Genomic DNA, 23,176 nt, shown 5'->3' on the forward strand with positions numbered 1-23,176 from the left:
TCACATGCCTAACATACAGTATATATTCTTATATATCAATAACATGCCTAACATACAGTATATATTTATATATATCAATAACATGCCTAACATACAGTATATATTTATATATATCAATAACATGCCTAACATACAGTATATATTTATATATATCAATAACATGCCTAACATACAGTATATATTTTTATATATCAATAATATGCCTAACATACAGTATATATTTATATATATCAATAACATGCCTAACATAGTATATATTTTTATATATCAATAATATGCCTAACATACAGTATATATTTTTATATATCAATAATATGCCTAACATACAGTATATATTTTTATATATCAATAACATGCCTAACATACAGTATATATTTATATATATCAATAACATGCCTAACATACGGTATATATTTATATATATCAATAACATGCCTAACATACAGTATATATTTATATATCTCAATAACATGCCTAACATACAGTATATATTAATATATATCAAAAACATGCCTAACATACAGTACATATTTATATATATCAATTACATGCCTAACATACAGTATTTATTTATATATATCAATAACATGCCTAACATACAGTATATATTTATATATATCAATAACATGTCTAACATACAGTATATATGTTTATATATCAAAAACATGCCTAACATACAGTATATATTTTTATATATCAATAACATGCCTAACATACAGTATATATTTATATATATCAATAACATGCTTAACATACAGTATATATTTATATATATCAATAACATGCCTAACATACAGTATATATTTTTATATATCAATAACATACCTAACATACAGTATATATTTATATATATCAATAACATGCCTAACATACAGTATATATTTTCATATATCAATCACATGCCTAACATACAGTATATATTCTTATATATCAATAACATGCCTAACATACAGTATATATTTATATATATATCAATAACATGCCTAACATACAGTATATATTTATATATATCAATAACATGCCTAACATACAGTATATATATATATATATCAATAATATGCCTAACATACAGTATATATTTTTATATATCAATAACATGCCTAACATACAGTATATATTCTTATATATCAATCAAATGCCTAACATACAGTATATATTTTTATATATCAATAACATACCTAACATACAGTATATATTTTTATATATCAATAACATGCCTAACATACAGTATATATTTATATATATCAATAATATGCCTAACATACAGTATATATTTATATATATCAATAACATGCCTAACATACAGTATATATTTTCATATATCAATCACATGCCTAACATACAGTATATATTCTTATATATCAATAACATGCCAAACATACAGTATATATTTATATATATCAATAACATGCCTAACATACAGTATATATTTTTATATATCAATAATATGCCTAACATACAGTATATATTTATATATATCAATAACATGCCTAACATAGTATATATTTTTATATATCAATAATATGCCTAACATACAGTATATATTTATATATATCAATAATATGCCTAACATACAGTATATATTTTTATATATCAATAACATGCCTAACACAGTATATATTTATATATATCAATAACATGCCTAACATACAGTATATATTTATATATATCAATAACATGCCTAACATACAGTATATATTTATATATATCAATAACATGCCTAACATACAGTATATATTTATATATATCAATAACATGCCTAACATACAGTATATATTTATATATATCAATAACATGCCTAACATACAGTATATATTTATATATATCAATAACATGCCTAACATACAGTATATATTTATATATATCAATAACATGTCTAACATACAGTATATATTTTTATATATCAATAATATGCCTAACATACAGTATATATTTTTATATGTCAATAACATGCCTAACATACAGTATATATTTTTATATATCAATAACATGCCTAACATACAGTATATAAATTTTTATATCAATAACATGCCTAACATACAGTATATATTTTTATATATCAATAACATGCCTAACATACAGTATATATTTATATATATCAATAACATGCTTAACATACAGTATATATTTATATATATCAATAACATGCCTAACATACAGTATATATTTATATATATCAATTGCATGCCTAACATACAGTATATATTTATATATATCAATAACATGCCTAACATACAGTATATATTTATATATATCAATAACATGTCTAACATACAGTATATATTTTTATATATCAATAATATGCCTAACATACAGTATATATTTATATATATCAATAACATGCCTAACATACAGTATATATTTTTATATATCAATAACATGCCTAACATACAGTATATATTTATACATATCAATAACATGCCTAACATACAGTATATATTTATATATATATCAATAACATGCCTAACATACAGTATATATTTATATATATCAATATCATGCCTAACATACAGTATATATTTTTATATATCAATAACATGCCTAACATACAGTATATATTTTTATATATCAATAACATGCCTAACATACAGTATATATTTATATATATCAATAACATGCCTAACATACAGTATATATTTTTATATATCAATAATATGCCTAACATACAGTATATATTTATATATATCAATAACATGCCTAACATACAGTATATATTTATATGTATCAATAACATGCCTAACATACAGTATATATTTTTATATATCAATCACATGCCTTACATACAGTATATATTTTTATATATCAATAACATGCCTAACATACAGTATATATTTTTATATATCAATAACATGCCTAACATACAGTATATATTTTTATATATCAATAACATGCCTAACATACAGTATATATTTATATATATCAATAACATGCCTAACATACATTATATTTATATCAATAACATGCCTAACATACAGTATATATTTTTATATATCAATAACATGCCTAACATACAGTATATATTTTTATATATCAATAACATGCCTAACATACAGTATATATTGATATATATCAATAACATGCCTAACATACAGTATATATATTTATATACCAATCACATGCCTAACATACAGTATATATTCTTATATATCAATAACATGCCTAACATACAGTATATATTTTTATATATCAATAACATGCCTAACATACAGTATATATTTATATATATCAATAACATGCCTAACATACAGTATATATTTTTATATATCAATAACATGCCTAACATACAGTATATATTTTTATATATCAATAACATGCCTAACATACAGTATATATTGATATATATCAATAACATGCCTCACATACAGTATATATTTTTATATATCAATAATATGCCTAACATACAGTATATATTTATATATATCAATAACATGCTTAACATATAGTATATATTTATATATATCAATAACATGCCTAACATACAGTATATAGTTTTATATATCAATCACATTCCTAACATACAGTATATATTTTTATATATCAATAACATGCCTAACATACAGTATATATTTATATATATCAATAACATGCCTAACATACAGTATAAATTTATATATATCAATAACATGCCTCACATAAAGTATATATGTATATATATCAATAACATGTCTAACATACAGTATATATTTTTTATATATCAATAATATGCCTAACATACAGTATATATTTATATATATATCAATAACATGCCTAACATACAGTATATATTTTTATATATCAATAACATACCTAACATACAGTATATATTTTTATATATCAATAACATGCCTAACATACAGTATATATTTTTATATATCAATAACATGCCTAACATACAGTATATATTTTTATATATCAGTAACATGCCTAACATACAGTATATATTTTTATATATCAATAACATGCCTAACATACAGTATATATTTTTATATATCAATAACATGCCTAACATACAGTATATATTTTTATATATCAATAACATGCCTAACATACAGTATATATTTTTATATATTAATCAAATGCCTAACATACAGTATATATTTTTATATATCAATAACATACCTAACATACAGTATATATTTTTATATATCAATAACATGCCTAACATACAGTATATATTTATATATATCAATAATATGCCTAACATACAGTATATATTTATATATATCAATAACATGCCTAACATACAGTATATATTTTCATATATCAATAACATGCCTAACATACAGTATATATTTTTATATATCAATAATATGCCTTACATACAGTATATATTTATATATATCAATAACATGCCTAACATAGTATATATTTTTATATATCAATAATATGCCTAACATACAGTATATATTTATATATATCAATAATATGCCTAACATACAGTATATATTTTTATATATCAATAACATGCCTAACATACAGTATATATGTATATATATAAATAACATGCCTAACATACAGTATATATTTATATATATCAATAACATGCCTAACATACAGTATATATTTATATATATCAATTACATGCCTAACATACAGTATATATTTATATATATCAATAACATGCCTAACATACAGTATATATTTATATATATCAATAACATGTCTAACATACAGTATATATTTTTATATATCAATAATATGCCTAACATACAGTATATATTTGTATATATCAATAACATGCCTAACATACAGTATATAAATTTTTATATCAATAACATGCCTAACATACAGTATATATTTTTATATATCAATAACATGCCTAACATACAGTATATATTTATATATATCAATAACATGCCTAACATACAGTATATATTTTTATATATCAATAATATGCCTAACATACAGTATATATTATATATATCAATAATATGCCTAACATACAGTATATATTTTTCTATATCAATAACATGCCTAACATACAGTATATATTTTTATATATCAATAACATGCCTAACATACAGTATATTTTTATATATATCAATAACATGCCTAACATACAGTATATATTTATATATATCAATAACATGCCTAACATACAGTATATATTTATACATATCAATAACATGCCTAACATACAGTATATATTTATATATATATATCAATAACATGCCTAACATACAGTATATATTTATATATATCAATAACATGCCTAACATACAGTATATATTTATATATATCAATAACATGTCTAACATACAGTATATATTTTTATATATCAATAATATGCCTAACATACAGTATATATTTATATATATCAATAATATGCCTAACATACAGTATATATTTTATATATCAATAACATGCCTTACATACAGTATATATTTATATATTTCAATAACATGCCTAACATACAGTATATATCAATAACATGCCTAACATACAGTATATATTTATATATATCAATAACATGCCTAACATACAGTATATATTTATATATATCAATAACATGCCTAACATACAGTATATATTTATATATATCAATAACATGCCTAACATACAGTATATATTTATATATATCAATAACATGCCTAACATACAGTATATATTTATATATATCAATAACATGCCTAACATACAGTATATATTTATATATATCAATAACATGTCTAACATACAGTATATATTTATATATATCAATAACATGCCTAACATACAGTAGATATTTTTATATATCAATAACATGCCTAACATACAGTATATAAATTTTTATATCAATAACATGCCTAACATACAGTATATATTTTTATATATCAATAACATGCCTAACATACAGTATATATTTATATATATCAATAACATGCCTAACATACAGTATATATTTATATATATCAATAACATGCCTAACATACAGTATATATTTTTATATATCAATAACATACCTAACATACAGTATATATTTATATATATCAATAACATGCCTAACATACAGTATATATTTTTATATATCAATAACATGCCTAACATACAGTATATATTTATATATATCAATAACATGCCTAACATACAGTATATATTTTTATATATCAATAACATGCCTAACATACAGTATATATTTATATATATCAATAACATGCCTAACATACAGTATATATTTTTATATATCAATAACATGCCTAACATACAGTATATATTTATATATATCAATAACATGCCTAACATACAGTATATATTTTTATATATCAATAATATGCCTAACATACAGTATATATTATATATATCAATAATATGCCTAACATACAGTATATATTTTTATATATCAATAACATGCCTAACATACATTATATATTTTTATATATCAATAACATGCCTAACATACAGTATATATTTATATATATCAATAACATGCCTAACATACAGTATATATTTTTATATATCAATCACATTCCTAACATACAGTATATATTTTTATATATCAATAATATGCCTAACATACAGTATATATTTATATATATCAATAATATGCCTAACATACAGTATATATGTTTATATATCAATAACATGCCTAACATACAGTATATATTTATATATATCAATAACATGCCTACCATACAGTATATATTTATATATATCAATAACATGCCTAACATACAGTATATATTTATATATATCAATAACATGCCTAACATACAGTATATATTTATATATATCAATAACATGCCTAACATACAGTATATATTTATATATATCAATAACATGCCTAACATACAGTATATATTTATATATATCAATAACATGCCTAACATAAAGTATATATTTATATATATATCAATAACATGTCTAACATACAGTATATATTTTTATATATCAATAGTATGCCTAACATACAGTATATATTTATATATATCAATAACATGCCTTACATACAGTATATATTTTTATATATCAATAACATGCCTAACATACAGTATATATTTTTATATATCAATAACATGCCTAACATACAGTATATATTTTTATATATCAATAACATGCCTAACATACAGTATATATTTTCTATATCAATAACATGCCTAACATACAGTATATATTTTTATATATCAATAACATGACTAACATACAGTATATAAATTTTTATATCAATAACATGCCTAACATACAGTATATATTTTTATATATCAATAACATGCCTAACATACAGTACATATTTTTATATAGCAATAATATGCCTAACATACAGTATATATTTATATATATCAATAAAAAACCATTAAAAACTAAGCATGTACATTTGCATGAATTAGTTTTTTTGGGTTTTTTTTTTTTTACTATCAAGCACATGTAATCAATTCATCACTTGTATGGCATGCTATTACATCAATGCTTTGCATTTGTTGTTGTTCTTCTTCATCATCATCATCATCTGTTTTACATGCTGACATGTGTTGGGCAACTTTTCGAAATTGTCTTCCAGACTATCTCTGGGCAGGTCTTTACTTATCCCTCTTTCTTTGAAATCCTTATCACTTAGTCTTCTCCTCATCAACTGACCCTGCTATCTCAACTGTTCTACATATACTAACCAAAGCACTTTCATCCATTCTTTCAATGTGACCAAACCAACAAATTTTCCTGCTTTACACACATTTCCCTATACTATGTAAATTTAATCCACTTCTGACGTTATCAGTTCTAGGCCTGTCTTTTAAGACTCACATTATACTGCGACCCTGTCTAATCGTTCCTCTGGTCATACCCGGTCAGTCTTCAATTGCGGCCGGGTGTTTCTCAGTTCTCTTTGAGTAAAGGGTTGATATGCTGCTCGCTCTGCTGGTTGGTCGTACGCTGAAATAAATAGTAACTCAACAGTTCACCATCTGGCGGCAAAAGACAATTCAGGAAAAAAAAAAACTTCATTTTTCTTTCTATACTACTTATTAGGTTCAAACAAAATATATACAAGTTTTCTTTAAAAGTTAAACAAGTCCGTACAATTCACAACTTCTCGTAAATTTGTGATTGAATCTTACATTCTCTTTTCTTTTTTAGTCGTGGGATTGTGGTGAAATGGAGAGTCACAGAGAGGGGGAGCGATTTATTCATCGTTAATTCGACCGACTCGAATATTTTACACGCCATCTGCTATTTTGCAACTCCGCTTTCATTTATATATATCGGGGTGGAGTAAGCTGGGTAGTTTCTGCAACCAATCACCCATGATAGTGTCAACTTCTGGAATATTTTGATTGGTCCCGTCAGAATGCGGTTTTCTCATGAACCTTTGGTCACATCTGTAACTTCAGGTTGGAGTAACTGTACTCAAAATCCCAACATTTCTTCTCTAAACCTTGAGTCATCACTCATTTGCACCGATTCACAGAATATGTTTTCGTACAGCTCTCAGAATGATATTGTTAGTCGATTTATTAAATAAAATCATATATTATATTCTTTTTCTCAGCATACTTACAAAACTGTTTAAGCATTGTTTAAGCGTTGTCTTAAGGAGAAGTGCTTTCCAACACCCTGGAAAACCTCATCAATATGCCCTGTATTTAAGAATTCAGGTGAAAAGTCATCTCCCTCTCAGTACAGACCAATAAGTCTCCTGTGTGTCATAAGTTGTTGGAATCCATATTAAATAAAGAACTAGGCAGCCACCTCAGCAGAAGTAACCTTCTTAGTGACATGCAATATGGTTTCCACTCTGCTAGATCTACAACAGATGTGCTAACGGTTATATCTCATAGGATTAGTGAATCTCTCAACAAAGGCTTCCTTTTGAGAGCAATTGCTCTTGATATATCAAAGGCCTTCGATAAGGTTTGGCATAAGGGCCTACTTCACAAGATTTCCAGCTATGGTATTACTGGAAATGTTTTCTCAATCATTAAATCATTTCTCTCTGATAGGTTAATAAGAGTAGTGGTTGATGAGCAGAAATCAGAGGCCCACAGTATTAATGCTGGAGTCCCCCAGAGGCCCATCCTGGGCCCAACTCTCTTCCTGATCTACATCAATGATCTCCCAAAACACATACTTAAATCATTCGTTGACATCTATGATGATGACATGACCATCTATGGCAACACATCAAAGGCCGTCTAATTCTCTCTCCTCTGATCTTGAGCGCGTGGTACAATGGGGGAAGAGGTGGCTGGTCACTTTTAATGCATCCAAAACCAAGCTTCTATCTTTACATCATCAATGCTCTGATCCCCATCTGGCATCAATTGAAATGGATGGTTCTCGTCTTGAGGAGGCTCCATGTTTGGACAAGCTTCTGGGATTGACCTTTACTCCAGATCTGAAATGGAACACGTACATCAAATCTGTTGCCAGGGACGCTGGGAAAATAGTGGGATCCTTCTACCACTCCAGAAGATATCTCACTACTAATGCAATTCTCTATCTGTATAAAAGCCAAGTACGTCCAAGGATGGAGTACTGCTGCCACATCTGTGCAGGAGCTGCTAAAAACAGCCTATCCTGCCTTGACAGAGTACAAAATAGACTTTGTGGTTTAGTGGGGGGATGCCTTTTTCTCTTCCCTGCAACCTCTCTCCCATAGAAGAGACATTGCAAGCCTGTCTTTCTTTTATCGTTATTTCCATGGCAGGTGCTCGTCTGAGCTCCAATCCCTCGTCCCCTCTCACCAATCTTTCACGAGAAACACCCGTCTGGCTGAAACTACTGCCAATAATTTCCCCCACTCTTTATCTGTGCCTAAATCCAAATGTAGATTCCATGAGCAAAGCTTCTTTCTTAGAACTGCACACCTGTGGAACTCTCTGCCGCTTGCCTGTTTCCCACCTGACTACAACTTGGACGTCTTCAAGTCCAACATTATAAACTCCTGACAAATCGCCCCCTTAAGTAAGACACTATCAAAACCCCCAATACTAATGATTACTACAATACTATCTCATTGATTACTGTACACACATAACCCTTATCCCTGAGTGGCCTTCAGGCCTTGATAAGTGGTGACCTCCATGTAAAAAAAAAAAAAAAGGGGGTTTTTTGCTGTCACCCGGGCACACCAATATTTAATAAAAAAAAAGTCACATCTGCTTATTTTTCTCCAGTGAATTTTGAGTTTTCGTCCCCTTTTTGGGGGAGCCCAACCACCCCTCGGATGATCATGTCACAACACATCCCTCGCATCATTCTCATATTATTTCTCTCCATGCAACACTCAAAATTAGTCAAATTATTAGATATACAACCTTATTTTGATGGATGCAATCATCGCTTACCTAGTTGAGAGAGTGAATCATGTTCTTACCAATGTACAATCTATTTCAAAAGAATTCTTTTATAATTACAGACTCTGATATTCTAAAGTGGTAAATTAAAATCAGTTTTAAGCTTGAAAATCTTTGAAATTTTGAAATACCTAAATGAAGAAATCCGATACTCATGACAGCCGTATCTGTGGCATCAATGCTTTCCAGCTTGTACTTCGAAATGTCACCTTTTGGCAGGAAATTATAATCTTTTTCCATATGAGTAAATCCTTTCCATTGTATACGACCTCCACTCTTTAGAATCCACTCAGCACATGCTCTATCGGGCCCTACTTCCTTAACTCGATCAGGATCAACTCTGGTAAAAAAAAAAAAAAGAAAAAAAATTGAAATTAAATTTAATTTAAAAATGTTTTTATAAACTTCTTAGAAATTTCTTTTGTGGACCTTCATGAAGGAGAATTTATTATCTGACATGAAGAACACATCAAATAATCAGTTTCATTTGAAAAAGAAACAGATAATAGAAATACCATTTTTTGATGTGAAAATCAACAAAGAAGAACAAGCATTCAGTTCTTGTCCAGAATTTTCATAATATGAAAAACAAAAATAAAGAAAAATCTGTATGATGTATGTTCCCGTGATAAAATGAAAATATTGTACTCCAAAAATCACATAAATTGATCATGCAGTTTTATTTTTAAATAAGGAAATCAAATAATAGGGATAGCCAAGTAATGATTGTCTTGCTTGCCATTTTGAAAACTGTCTAAAAGAACAAGGGAGATAACTCAACAATAAATCAACATTTTCAGTTTTCAGAGAGAATTGTCATAAGAGTGAAAAGGAAGGCAAGACAAGACAGAGAGAGAAAAAAAACAGGAAAAGAAAAGAAAGATAAAGTGATAGAGAAAAAAACAAAGAAAAATTCAGCCAAATAACAAAATAAATAAAAAGCAATTTAGCAGAAATCAGCCTTTTCTTATTAAATAAATGGATTTTGACCAAAAGTAGAGAATCATGGGAGGCTTTAGTGATTTAAGCAGAAATTTGAATTCTTCTGTATAAAAAAGGTAAATAATTCAGATCCTTGTTAACGTCATTTAGAAATAATTAAATAAAGAAAATGTATATATTAGAGATACATAAAACCCATTTAAGAATATAGTTATGATGATGGCATTAGAAAATGAAACATTTCAAAATAGTACTATATTATATAAATATAAATGGAAATAAAAATAAAAACAGTATATATAGGAACTACAAAGATATGAGGATGTTGAAAACTGAAAAATATTAAAATAGTTCTACATTATCGCAAAAAATCATTTAATACATTAGGTTGTAGATTCGCTCTATATGTTCAAAGGGAAATAACGCACTTGAAATAAGGTTCAGTTTTTAAATGGATATTCAACTGGGTAAAAACATTGGTTCACCTACGCAAACAGATGGTGGAATGTTCACTACATGCTTCGTTTCAAAGTCATGTAAATTCTACAAGGACTAATCTGTGCACAGATCCCTAGGTGTAAGAAAGCCTTCTACTCCAATAGTTTCTTCCCCAGAACTGCTAGACTTCATAATATCCCCGCAACTTATGTCCCCGATAGCAGCTCCCTACTTCAAAGTGGCACTGTGCCTTGTTTGGGGTGAAAATGGAATTAAAAACATTTTTAAATACAGTAAACAGGCTCGAAACATTATAAATTCAGCACACAGGAAAAATGAAGTTCCTGGTAAATAATTTTTACATCGTTTAATGGAGTGAGAAGGCTAATTTCTCACTAAATTTAGTGAGAAATTAGCCTTCTCACTCCATTAAACGATGTAAAAATTATTTATCAGGAAATATGCATGCTGAGGATTTGTGCGAATGGATAAATACTGGAAATGTCGCTAAATAGCATTTGCAGGTGATATGAGAAAAATGAGGCATTAAAAATGTTTCTTATCTTAAAACATTATTATATGAGGAGCCATTTTGTGTAAAAAGTTAATTTATTTTATCCATCAAAACTCGAGAAATGCACAATTACATATTTGCAATCTTTCAATAAGCAAAAAATCAACATGGCCGCGCATAGACTAAGAAGCAGTCCTGATTTTGCAATCAAAAGATCTAAGACCGATTCAAAATGGAACGAATTGACAGGACTTTGGTGAATCTGTTTAGTTTGTATGTTCATGAATTCATCACACACACACACATAAATACACATGCCCGCTCCAACAAAATTGTCTCTCAACAAATGTGGTTTACAAAGCAACTATTGCTCCTGCTGAAGACCCACAAAACAAATAATTTTACATTGGCCTCTCAAGTACCACGTTCAAAGACAGATTTAGAGTGCATAAATGCTCCCTAAATAACCCTGTTGCCATGGTGATCCTTTAAATTAACTGTTACTTATGCTGTTATAAATATGAATAGCGTCTTTTAATTTTAAACCGTTATAAACTAAAAAAAACGTTTATAAGAATTAACACATAATTAATATTTAATTATAAACCCCTCTCTTATCGTATACACTCCTACTACTTTAAATTCCAATGTCCTCCCCCCTCCACTCCCCCTTCTTTTCAAAATCCCCTTCATCTACGATTTTTCCATTCTTATTTGATTTTATAACTTAACTTAGTCCATCTATGAATTCTGACGATGCTAGTTGGATATTTCCATTATTTGAGGATCTTCCTCTAGTTGAAACAATATGTAAACTCATTCTGGACGCATAGTAATAAATTTCTTATATACTGCTCTAGCTACACATTGAGCACTCTAATCCGGTTTTTTCACTACTGGTAAATATATAGCATATATATATATATATATATATATATATATATATCATACATATAAATATGATATATATATATATCATATATATGATATATATATGATATATGATATATATATACATATATGATATATATATACATATATCATATATATATGATATATATATACATATATATACATATATGATATATGTATATATGTATGATATATGTACATATATATATGATATATGTATATATATATGATGTATATATATATTTATATATATATATGATGTATATATATATGTATATATATATGATGTATATATATATGTATATATATATGATGTATATATATATGTATATATATATGATGTATATATATGTATATATATATGATATATGTATATATATATATATGATATATGTATATATATATATGATATATGTATATATATATATATGATATATGTATGTATATATATATGATACATGTATATATATATATGATATATATATATATATGATATATGTATATATATATGATATATATATATATGATATATATATATGATATATGTATATATATATGATATATATATGATATATGTATATATATGATATATGTATATATATATGATATATATATGATATATGTATATATATGATATATGACATATGTATATATATATATGATATACGATATATATATATGATATGTATATATATGATATATGTATGTATATATATGATATATGTATATATATATATGATATATGTATATATATATGATATATATATATGATATATGTATATATATGATATATGTATATATATATGATATATGTATATATATATGATATAGATATATATGATATATGTATATATATATGATATATATATATGATATATATATATGATATATATATATATGATATATATATATGATATATATATATGATATATATATATCATATATGTATATAGATGATATATGTATATATATGATATATGTATATATATGATATATATATATATGATATATGTATATATATATGATATAGATATATATGATATATGTTTATATATATATGATATATATATATATGATATATATATGATATATATATGATATATATATGATATATATATATGATATATGTATATAGATGATATATATATATATGATATATGTATATAGATGATATATGTATATATATATGATATATGTATATATATATGATATAAATATGATATATATATATATGATATATGTATATATATAATATATATGATATATATATATATGAAATATATATGATATATATATGATATATATATGAAATATATATGATATATATATGATATATATATATATATATATGATATATATATATATATATGATATATATATGATATATATATATATATATGATATATATAAGTAATGAAATCAAATATACACATTGGTAAACTATAATCTCATATAAATGCTAATATTTATATATAGATAGTTTAATCCCTATCGAATAAAAAAGCTCAATACACAATATATATATATATATATATATATTTATATATACTATTACCGTTTTATCTGCTTAGTTTCATATTTTTCAATTACTATATCATATCAACGATCCATTGACTTCATCAGACTTTACACAAATTGTTATTATGATTAGTATTGAACACGTTCTTAAGGTTTTTACTAGTTCACATTTTGGAGATATATATATATATATATATATATATATATATATAAGGAGTTTGGTTGCATTATTGAAAACATTATTTAGTAAGGTTATCTGAAAATTTTAAAACACCAAATAATGTTATATAATTTTTAAATTAAATAAATAAAATCATCTTATTTCAATTTATTTTTTTGTTTTCGTTTTCTATGCCTGAAATCTTCAGTTGTATACACCTTTTTCAAAAGTGACTTTCCTTTTTTATTTATTTTGCTAGTAGTATTAACCATATATATATATATATATATATATATATATATATAGATATATACATATATAATTTGAAGTTGCTAGTTTTCAAACATAGGATATCAGTGAAATATCACGAGGTCTATACAAGAGTGCTCAATACGGAAGTAGAGCAAGTTACATTTTCAATTCGTCTTTACATAAGCAGTAATTTGTTGCTACGCAGTCATGAGCATGTTTCAGTCTTCTAGTGTTTAGTAATTAGAATAGATTTAGAATTTTGCTTTCGAAAATAAGCATTGTTTCCTGAAGATACTAAATACTAAAAAAACGAAACATGCTCATGACTGTGTAGCAACAAATTACTGCTTATGCAAAGACAAATTGAATACATATATATATATATATATATATATATATATATATATATTGTATAAAAGAAAGTCATAATTTTGTCTGTCTGTGTGATGGCTAAAAGTCAGAAAATACACAAGAAATGTTTACAAATTTTATATCATGTGATTCAGTGTGGAAATTCAATATGACCTCGACTTGATAATGGTAAAACAAAAAATAACAAGTCGCGCGTGCGTCGTCCCCCTTTGGCGCTGCATGTGAGATGACACCACAAAAAACAGTGAAGAAATGATGAATATGAGAAGTGTGAAGGGCCAACTTTGCCTTTACATTTTCACCAAGTTTCAGAAAAATCTAATGGATGAAGCAAAAGTTATGGGGTAAAAAGTGTCATTTTTTGCAATTTTGGGGCATTTGTGATCCCTTTTGAGCTCTTGGGAACACCGAATTCCAGTGAAAATGGACAAACAGTGCAATTTCATGCCTTAAGGCATGTATATTTGAATTCAGCACCATGGAAAACCACTATATCGACATACATATCAAGTTTTCGAGTAATATGAAAAAAGAGCTCCAGAAAAGCATGTTTTTTAGCCCTAAAAGTACCAACGGGAAGCGAAGCAGAATTTTGCCAGGGTCACCCATACTGAATGTATATTAAGAACAATGGCCTCCACATTTTGGTCAAGTTTCAGGAAAATGGATGGATCAAACGCTATGGGGCAAAAAGTATCATTTTGGGTTATTTTTTACCTCTTTTGAGCCCCTGGAGATGCCGAATCCCAGTGTAGATGGATAACGGTGCAGTTTCTGGCCTTAACACATGTATATTTGAGTTGACCACCGTGAAAAACCACTATATAGTCAGACATATCAAGTTTTTGTTGAGAAATATGAAAAAAGAGTCACAAAAACGTGTGTTTTTAGCACTGAAAATCCTCAGAGATACGAACCAGAATTTTGCCAGGGTCACCCATACTAGATTTATATTAAGAACAATGGGCTCCACATTTTGGCCAAGTTTCAGAAAAATCTAATGGATGGATGAAAAGTTATGGGGAAAAAATGTGTCATTTTGGGCCATTTTTTTATCTCTTTTGACTGAGGACGCAACATGAATTTTCGCAAAATAATTTTTTTAACTGTGCACATATATTTAATGAAATACAATTTGTGACAAAATTTCAGGAAAAACTAATGGACGGTTAAATGGCAATCAGCCAGACTAATAGACGCATGGAAACATGGATGCCACTGAAAACAGGTCCCTCTCCGTCACAGGAAGAAGAAGGAAAGAAAAAGAAAAGAAAAAAAGGGCAGGACATGGTTGAGCAAGAGATACAAAGTGTACACAAGGGAAGATAGATGTGAAATCTAAACCACTGGCTAAGGCAGGTATCAGGTGGCTAGGACAGAGACTTTTAAAAAGCACACTATATAGCATAGCATTATAAAACACATGTGTGCAAAATGACTTTTGAAAGATAATGAAATATATTATTTTGGAAGAACCACTAATAAATGCATTTCATTTGCACTTAAAAAAATGCTGAATCAGATTTTTATTTTTTTCCTTTTTTACTTGTTTGTTCCTTTTGTGACAGTACCAGACAACGTGCGGGTTCGATGGGTTTGAACTGTAACAACACAGTTATAAAGTAACGGCCAGATTACAACAACAAAAGATTTACCTAACAATTATTAGGTAAACTGATTAATCAAACCTTAATAGGTACTGCATGTATAAGGGTTCATCTAGGGCAGCAAAAGTCCTGTATAAAATGGGAGCTGACTGTATTATTATAGAATTACAAAAATTGTTCCAAAAGTAAGACCTTCTATGTTTTAACTCAAAAATTCAAAACAGGCAACGTTTTGTGCTCCAGAATTTATTTTTCTACATAGTCACCACCATTCTAAATGCACTTTTGCCAGTCTGTTTTGATACCCCATTCATAAAAGTCCAGAGTGCACTTTATCACTCACATCTCTGTCACCACTCTGAAATCGACAAACCCATCTCCTAACTGTGCTGACATCAACTGCATTGGCCTTGTAAACGTTCAACAGGCGCCGGTGAATGCTGATCAGTTCAATTTTTTCTACATGGAGAAATTCAAAAATTGTCTAATCTTCGTTTCTGATGCACATCCATGATAGGAGTTGCTCTCTTGAAGTCTCACACCGTCAATATCTGCAACAGAGAGATGAAACTTTCAGGTCATGAATGCATAAATTCAGTCATCATAACAATGTCATTTGCAAGTCAATGTCAAGACTGACGGACTGCATGATAATGATGAAATTGCAATTCCCTCTGCTTCATTCAGGTGGAATAAAAAAAAATAGGAGGCCTTACTTTTGGAACATTCCTCATAAAATATACAATTATTATAGAAATAATTTTATTGTTTTTGACATATTGTGATGTAATAAATATACAATTGCTGTCCAGTACATGCCAGCATGTAAAATGGAGAAGGAAGGAGGGATAAAGATGATGATGATAAGGAGGAGGAGGAAGAGGAAATAATGCACAATATTTACCTGTTAAACACTGAATACAACCAACCCCACAGCTGCCTTTTTTGCTGGTGAGGAAATAATGGCCATTTTGCTGAGGTACCAACACACCTCACCAACGATTTGCTTACAACTGTCAACATCAAAAAGAACTGCAAAACATTTAAAAAGAAAAAATATCAACAAGTGGTTTCAATTATTTTCCAATACACATTTTATAAAATTTAATATTTGATAACATTTCTTCAATAAAGGAAAAAGTATACATGTGAACCATAGGTTGAGTTTTGTCTTTTTTTTTTTTCTTGGGGATCACCACTTATCAAGGCATGAAGTCCACTCAAGGATAAGGGTTAATGAATATAAGGTGATAGTTTAGTAATCGTTAATGATGTAAATTGGGTAGAATTTGATTATTTATGGGGACGGCTCAACAAATACTTGTTTACATTGGATTTGAAGGCTACTATGTTGTATTCAACTGGGAAGCAGGCAAGCAGAACAGTGTTCCATAGACGGGCAGTTCTGCAAAAGAAGCTTTATTCATAGAATCTGCATTTCGATTTAGGTACAGATAGAGAGTGGGAGAAATCATACATAGCGGTTGTCTACAAGACCATCTTATTCTTTTCTCATCTGAGTTATTATGAAAAGGAAAGATTGCAGAGAATATGATCTGGAGAGAAAACAAGGCAAGATAAGATGGGGTTGTTTTCGTTGTTTTTTTTTAAGTATGTAAACCATTGGGGAGTAATTTAATTCAGTCATTTTGGTAAAAGTGTTAGTCCAGAATTAACAGGGAGTTATCTTCTTTAGACTAGATCCAAGTTATGTCCCTAACTGATTACTAACCAATGAGAGAATGCACTTTCCTATTTCCTGAAATAATAAATATCAAATATTCGTCTCTGGGTCTGAATAATAAAAACTTTTTTTCCGATCAGGATTTTATTTTATTTTTCAAGCATCAGTTTAAAGTTAAAATTAGATTTGATGAAAAAATATTACATCCCATGGAATTCAACTAAAGGTGGATACAACCTTCAAGCCTGTGTGTATAAAAGAGAGTTATGTATGAGTATGTATGTCTTGTCTGAGCATCGCACACACAATTCTGGGTCCTTTTGTGACTCAACTAGGGTTAAGGTAGCCACTTAGCTAATTGAGTGAATGAGTCCTGTTTACTCTTTTATTTTTCAGTGCTCCACTTATTTTTTGTCTTTGTCCTCCCTAAATTGTATTTACTTTGTAAGGACTACCATCCATTTCTAAACTTTACTCCTATTTCTTTTTGCTCCTACTTAAATTCCACTCTTACTAACCAATGGAGAATGCACTTGCTCATTTCAAGAAATTTACTTGCTTATTTTCCTTTCTAAACAAAATAGAAAACAGTGTCAGTTTAATCGTAGAAAGAGTTAGGAGGATTTTATTTAGTCTCTTTCATTTTTCTGTTTTGGGTGTTATTTATAGTCCCACTCTCCATCTCAGTACGAAAGCTGACAAAGTATGGACCATTTTTTAAATAACTCTTTTCCTGTTGACTGCTAAGTTGCTGCTTCTGTGCAGTTCTAGGAGGTCCATCCTTCTAGGCTTTGCTTTCTCTCTTTGAAAAGGGATTAGTTTATTGCTAATTGCCTGAGGCACCCTGATCGGGCTGCACAATCAATTTTTGAAAGCCAAAAAGCTTTTCTTCTAGAGCGCTGGTTCTTTCAATCTGAGTTTCCAACCCTTGTATCACATCATCATTTTCTCATCAAAAGTGGATATTTTGTAAATAAAATCAATTAAAATCATTAAGGATATCTTAAGTAGAGTAATCTATAGAGTAAATGTGGTATTGTGGTGATTGAAGAAAGAAAGGAAAAAATGAGAATGGCTAAGAATGTGCTGAGTTGAGAGTAAGATAGACAGATGATGATCACCGAATCCTCCTCTCTCCCCACATTTTAAGAATTTGTTAAAATTGTTTTTGTTTGTTTTTTTGTTTGTTTTTTTTGTTTTATTTTAGCAAATAAATAATTCAAGTGTAGTATCTGTTATATCTTGGGAAATGTTTATTTTTGTTCCATACAACATGTCAATTTTCAAAAAATTCATTTTCAAAATCAAAATTTCAATTTTCTTGGTTTTCTTCTTTTTTTTTTTATCTCTGAAATCAATAAATTTTCAGATTAACATCCTCTGCAAAATGGGTAGAAAGAAAAAAAAACAATTATTTTAGAATTTAGAGTGGAGGATCAGGTTTGTGTAAAAAGATCATGCCATTTATCCACTATATAACAGATCCATGTGGACATTGGCAAGGACCTGTGGCATAGTGGATAAAGTACCAGCAACCACTGTAAAAGAGTAATAAAAAATGCAAGAGAGTTATATGCTCAGTCCGTTAAATTCAAAGCAGCTGAGCAGCGGCTTGGTTCCCACCAGTTTTGGCAAATAGCAAACAGGATCCTGAACAGAAACGTGCGTTCTATCCCAACTATCATCAATGGACCTGAGGTCATCTCGTCAGCATCAGGCAAAGTCAAATTATTTACCAAGAACTTTGCAGCTAATTCTACCCTATGCAACCAAGGTCATCAACTCCTCCTATAACAGACAACACGCTATGCAACATACAAATATCTGTGCATGATGTCGCCAAGCTAACCAAGAACCTTGATTTCAGTAAAGCAACTGGCCCTGATAGCATACTAATTATAGTGTTGAAAAAGCTTCAACCAGAACTTGCCCCCATACTTAAAAAACTGTTTAAGCGTTGTCTTAAGGAGAATTACTCCCCAAAACCCTGGAAAACCTCATCAGTATGCCCTGTATTTAAGAATTCAGGTGATAGCTCATCTCCCTCTCAGTACAGACCAATAAGTCTCCTGTGTGTCATAAGTTGTTGGAATCCATATTAAATAAAGAACTAGGCAGCCACCTCAGCAGAAGTAACCTTCTTAGTGACATGCAATATGGTTTCCACTCTGCTAGATCTACAACAGATGTGCTAACGGTTATATCTCATAGGATTAGTGAATCTCTCAACAAAGGCTTCCTTTTGAGAGCAATTGCTCTTGACATATCAAAGGCCATCGATAAGGTATGGCATAAAGGCCTACTTCACAAGATTTCCAGCTATGGTATTACTGGAAATGTTTTCTCAATTATTAAATCATTTCTCTCTGATAGGCTCATAAGAGTAGTGGTTGATGGGCAGAAATCAGAAGCCCACAGTATTAATGCTGGAGTCCCTCAGGGATCCATCCTGGGCCCAACTCTCTTCCTGATCTACATCAATGATCTCCCAAAACACATACTTAAATCATTCATTGACATCTATGCTGATGACATGACCATCTATGGCAACACATCAAAGGCCGTAAATGACAAAGTTCTCTCTGATTCTCTCTCCTCTGATCTTGAGCACGTGGTAAAATGGGGGAAGAAGTGGCTTGTTACTTTTAATGCATCTAAAACCAAGCTTCTATCTTTACATCATCAATGCTCTGATCCCCATCTGGCATCAATTGAAATTGATGGTTCTCGTCTTGGGGAAGCTTCATGATTTGACAAGCTTCTGGGATTGACCTTTACTCCTGATCTGAAATGGAACACGTATATCAAATCTGTTGCCAAGGTCGCTGGGAAAATGGTGGGATCCTTCTACTGCTCCAGTAGATATCTCACTGCTTATGCAATTCTCTATCTATATAAAAGCAAAGTACATCCAAGGATGGAGTACTGTTGCCACATCTGAACAAGAGCTGCTAAAAACAGCTTATCCTGCCTTCACAGAGTTCAAAACAGACTTCGTAGCTTAGTGGGGAATGCCCTTTTCTTTCCCTGCAACCTCTCTCCCACAGAAGAGACATTGCAAGCCTGTCTTTCTTTTATCGTTATTTCCATGGCAAGTGCTCGTCTGATGTCCAATCTCTCGTCCCCCCTCGTCAGTCTTTCATGAAAAACACCTGTCTAGCTGAAACCACTGTCAATAATTTTCCCCACTCTTTATCTGTGCCTAAATCAAAACATAAATTCCATGAACAAAGCTTCTTTCTTAGAAGTGCACGCCTGTGGAACTCTCTTCCATTTGCCTGTTTCCCACCTGACTACAACTTGGATGTCTTCAAGTCCAACATAAACAAATTCCTGATAAACCGCCTCCTTAAGTAATCCAATTTATCAGATCTCCATTACTAATGATTACTACGATATTATCCCATTGATTACTGTACATGCAATAACCCTTATCCCCGAGTGACCTACGGGCCTTGATAGGTGGTAACTCCCATGTAAAAAAAAAAAAGTACTTGATAAAATTCAATTGTAAGTTACACTCTTGTGGAGGTTGAAGGCTCAGTCTTCAGTGCAGGTGACACTCAAAATACAATTGCAAATCACTTAGGACTTTCACCCAGTCATGCCTGACAGAACGAGATCATGTTATTCCTATAGATTAAATAAAAGGGACCATTGGAAATTCTATACAAATTCCCGAGTTTAACAGAAAGATTCACGAGTTCAATAAGATACACTTTAAGAAGGTTGGAGATTACATCAACTGAAACGTTGTGAAAATAACACTCAAGATTAGAATATAAATTTATTTTATTGCAGACTATTATCCTCATCTTTTTAGTTATTGTTTCACGTTTCGGCCAACTATTCCTCTGGCCTTCATCAGGTGGTAACCGTGACAGGATAGGAATTCCAAATCTCCTAACTGCAATCTCAGTAATTACTGCCTTCCATAGTTGCTGTTGTGTTACCACGTTTTGGCCAAGTAAGCCTCTGGGTGGCTTTGGGTAGGATTGAAACCGCTATCTTCAGACAATGCTCACCTGGAACCGTAGAGATCCAACGTCTCTATCCACTGCGCCACAGGCCCTGAATATGAGCATTGTCTGAATATAGCGGTTTCAATCCTAGCCAAAGTCAGACAGAAGCTTACTTGGCCAAAACGTGGTCAGACGATAACAACTATAGAAGGCAGTAATTGCTGAGGATGCAATTAAAAGATTTGGAGTTCCTATCCGTCGCAGTTACCACCTGACGAAGGCCAAAGGAATAGTTGGCCAAAACGTCGTGAAACAACAACTAAAAAGATGAGAATAATAGTCTGCAATAAATTAATAATAATCATCTCATCTCAATAATGAATTGCAATTAAAAATAATATATGAGAATATTAGTTTGAAGAATCCAAATGATACAAAGTTTGCTTTTGCTATTTTCGGGCCATTCTAGCTTTTTAGGGCAGTTAACCAATTTTGTTTTTGCTATGAGAGATAAATGCTGTTTTTGTTTTGTTTTTTATTCAGAGGAAGGGGGATCGGTTTTATGTTG

General features: G+C 29.2%; 2 protein-coding genes across 4 annotated transcripts in view; one reads left to right on the forward strand and one right to left on the reverse strand.

Moving 5' to 3' along the window:
- LOC145269538 (dual specificity protein phosphatase 22-like) overlaps nt 1-23,176 on the forward strand; it is a 129,847-nt gene that overhangs the window by 34,223 nt on the left and 72,448 nt on the right. The gene's annotated exons all lie outside the window — the stretch shown is intronic.
- LOC145269759 (ATP synthase subunit s, mitochondrial-like) overlaps nt 1-23,176 on the reverse strand; it is a 49,520-nt gene that overhangs the window by 21,938 nt on the left and 4,406 nt on the right. For all 3 annotated transcript variants that reach the window (XM_080125643.1, XM_080125585.1, XM_080125515.1), the window contains exons 2-3: nt 17,867-17,994; nt 10,379-10,587 (exon numbers count right to left, since the gene is read on the reverse strand). In XM_080125643.1, the coding sequence (XP_079981769.1) occupies nt 10,379-10,587; nt 17,867-17,985 (328 nt within the window). In that variant the 5' untranslated portion in view covers nt 17,986-17,994. The remainder of the gene's footprint in view (nt 1-10,378; nt 10,588-17,866; nt 17,995-23,176) is intronic.

Source organism: Euprymna scolopes, chromosome 1, assembly GCF_053919585.1.
Source record: "Euprymna scolopes isolate OS-2025 chromosome 1, ASM5391958v1, whole genome shotgun sequence".
NCBI lineage: Eukaryota > Metazoa > Mollusca > Cephalopoda > Sepiida > Sepiolidae > Euprymna > Euprymna scolopes.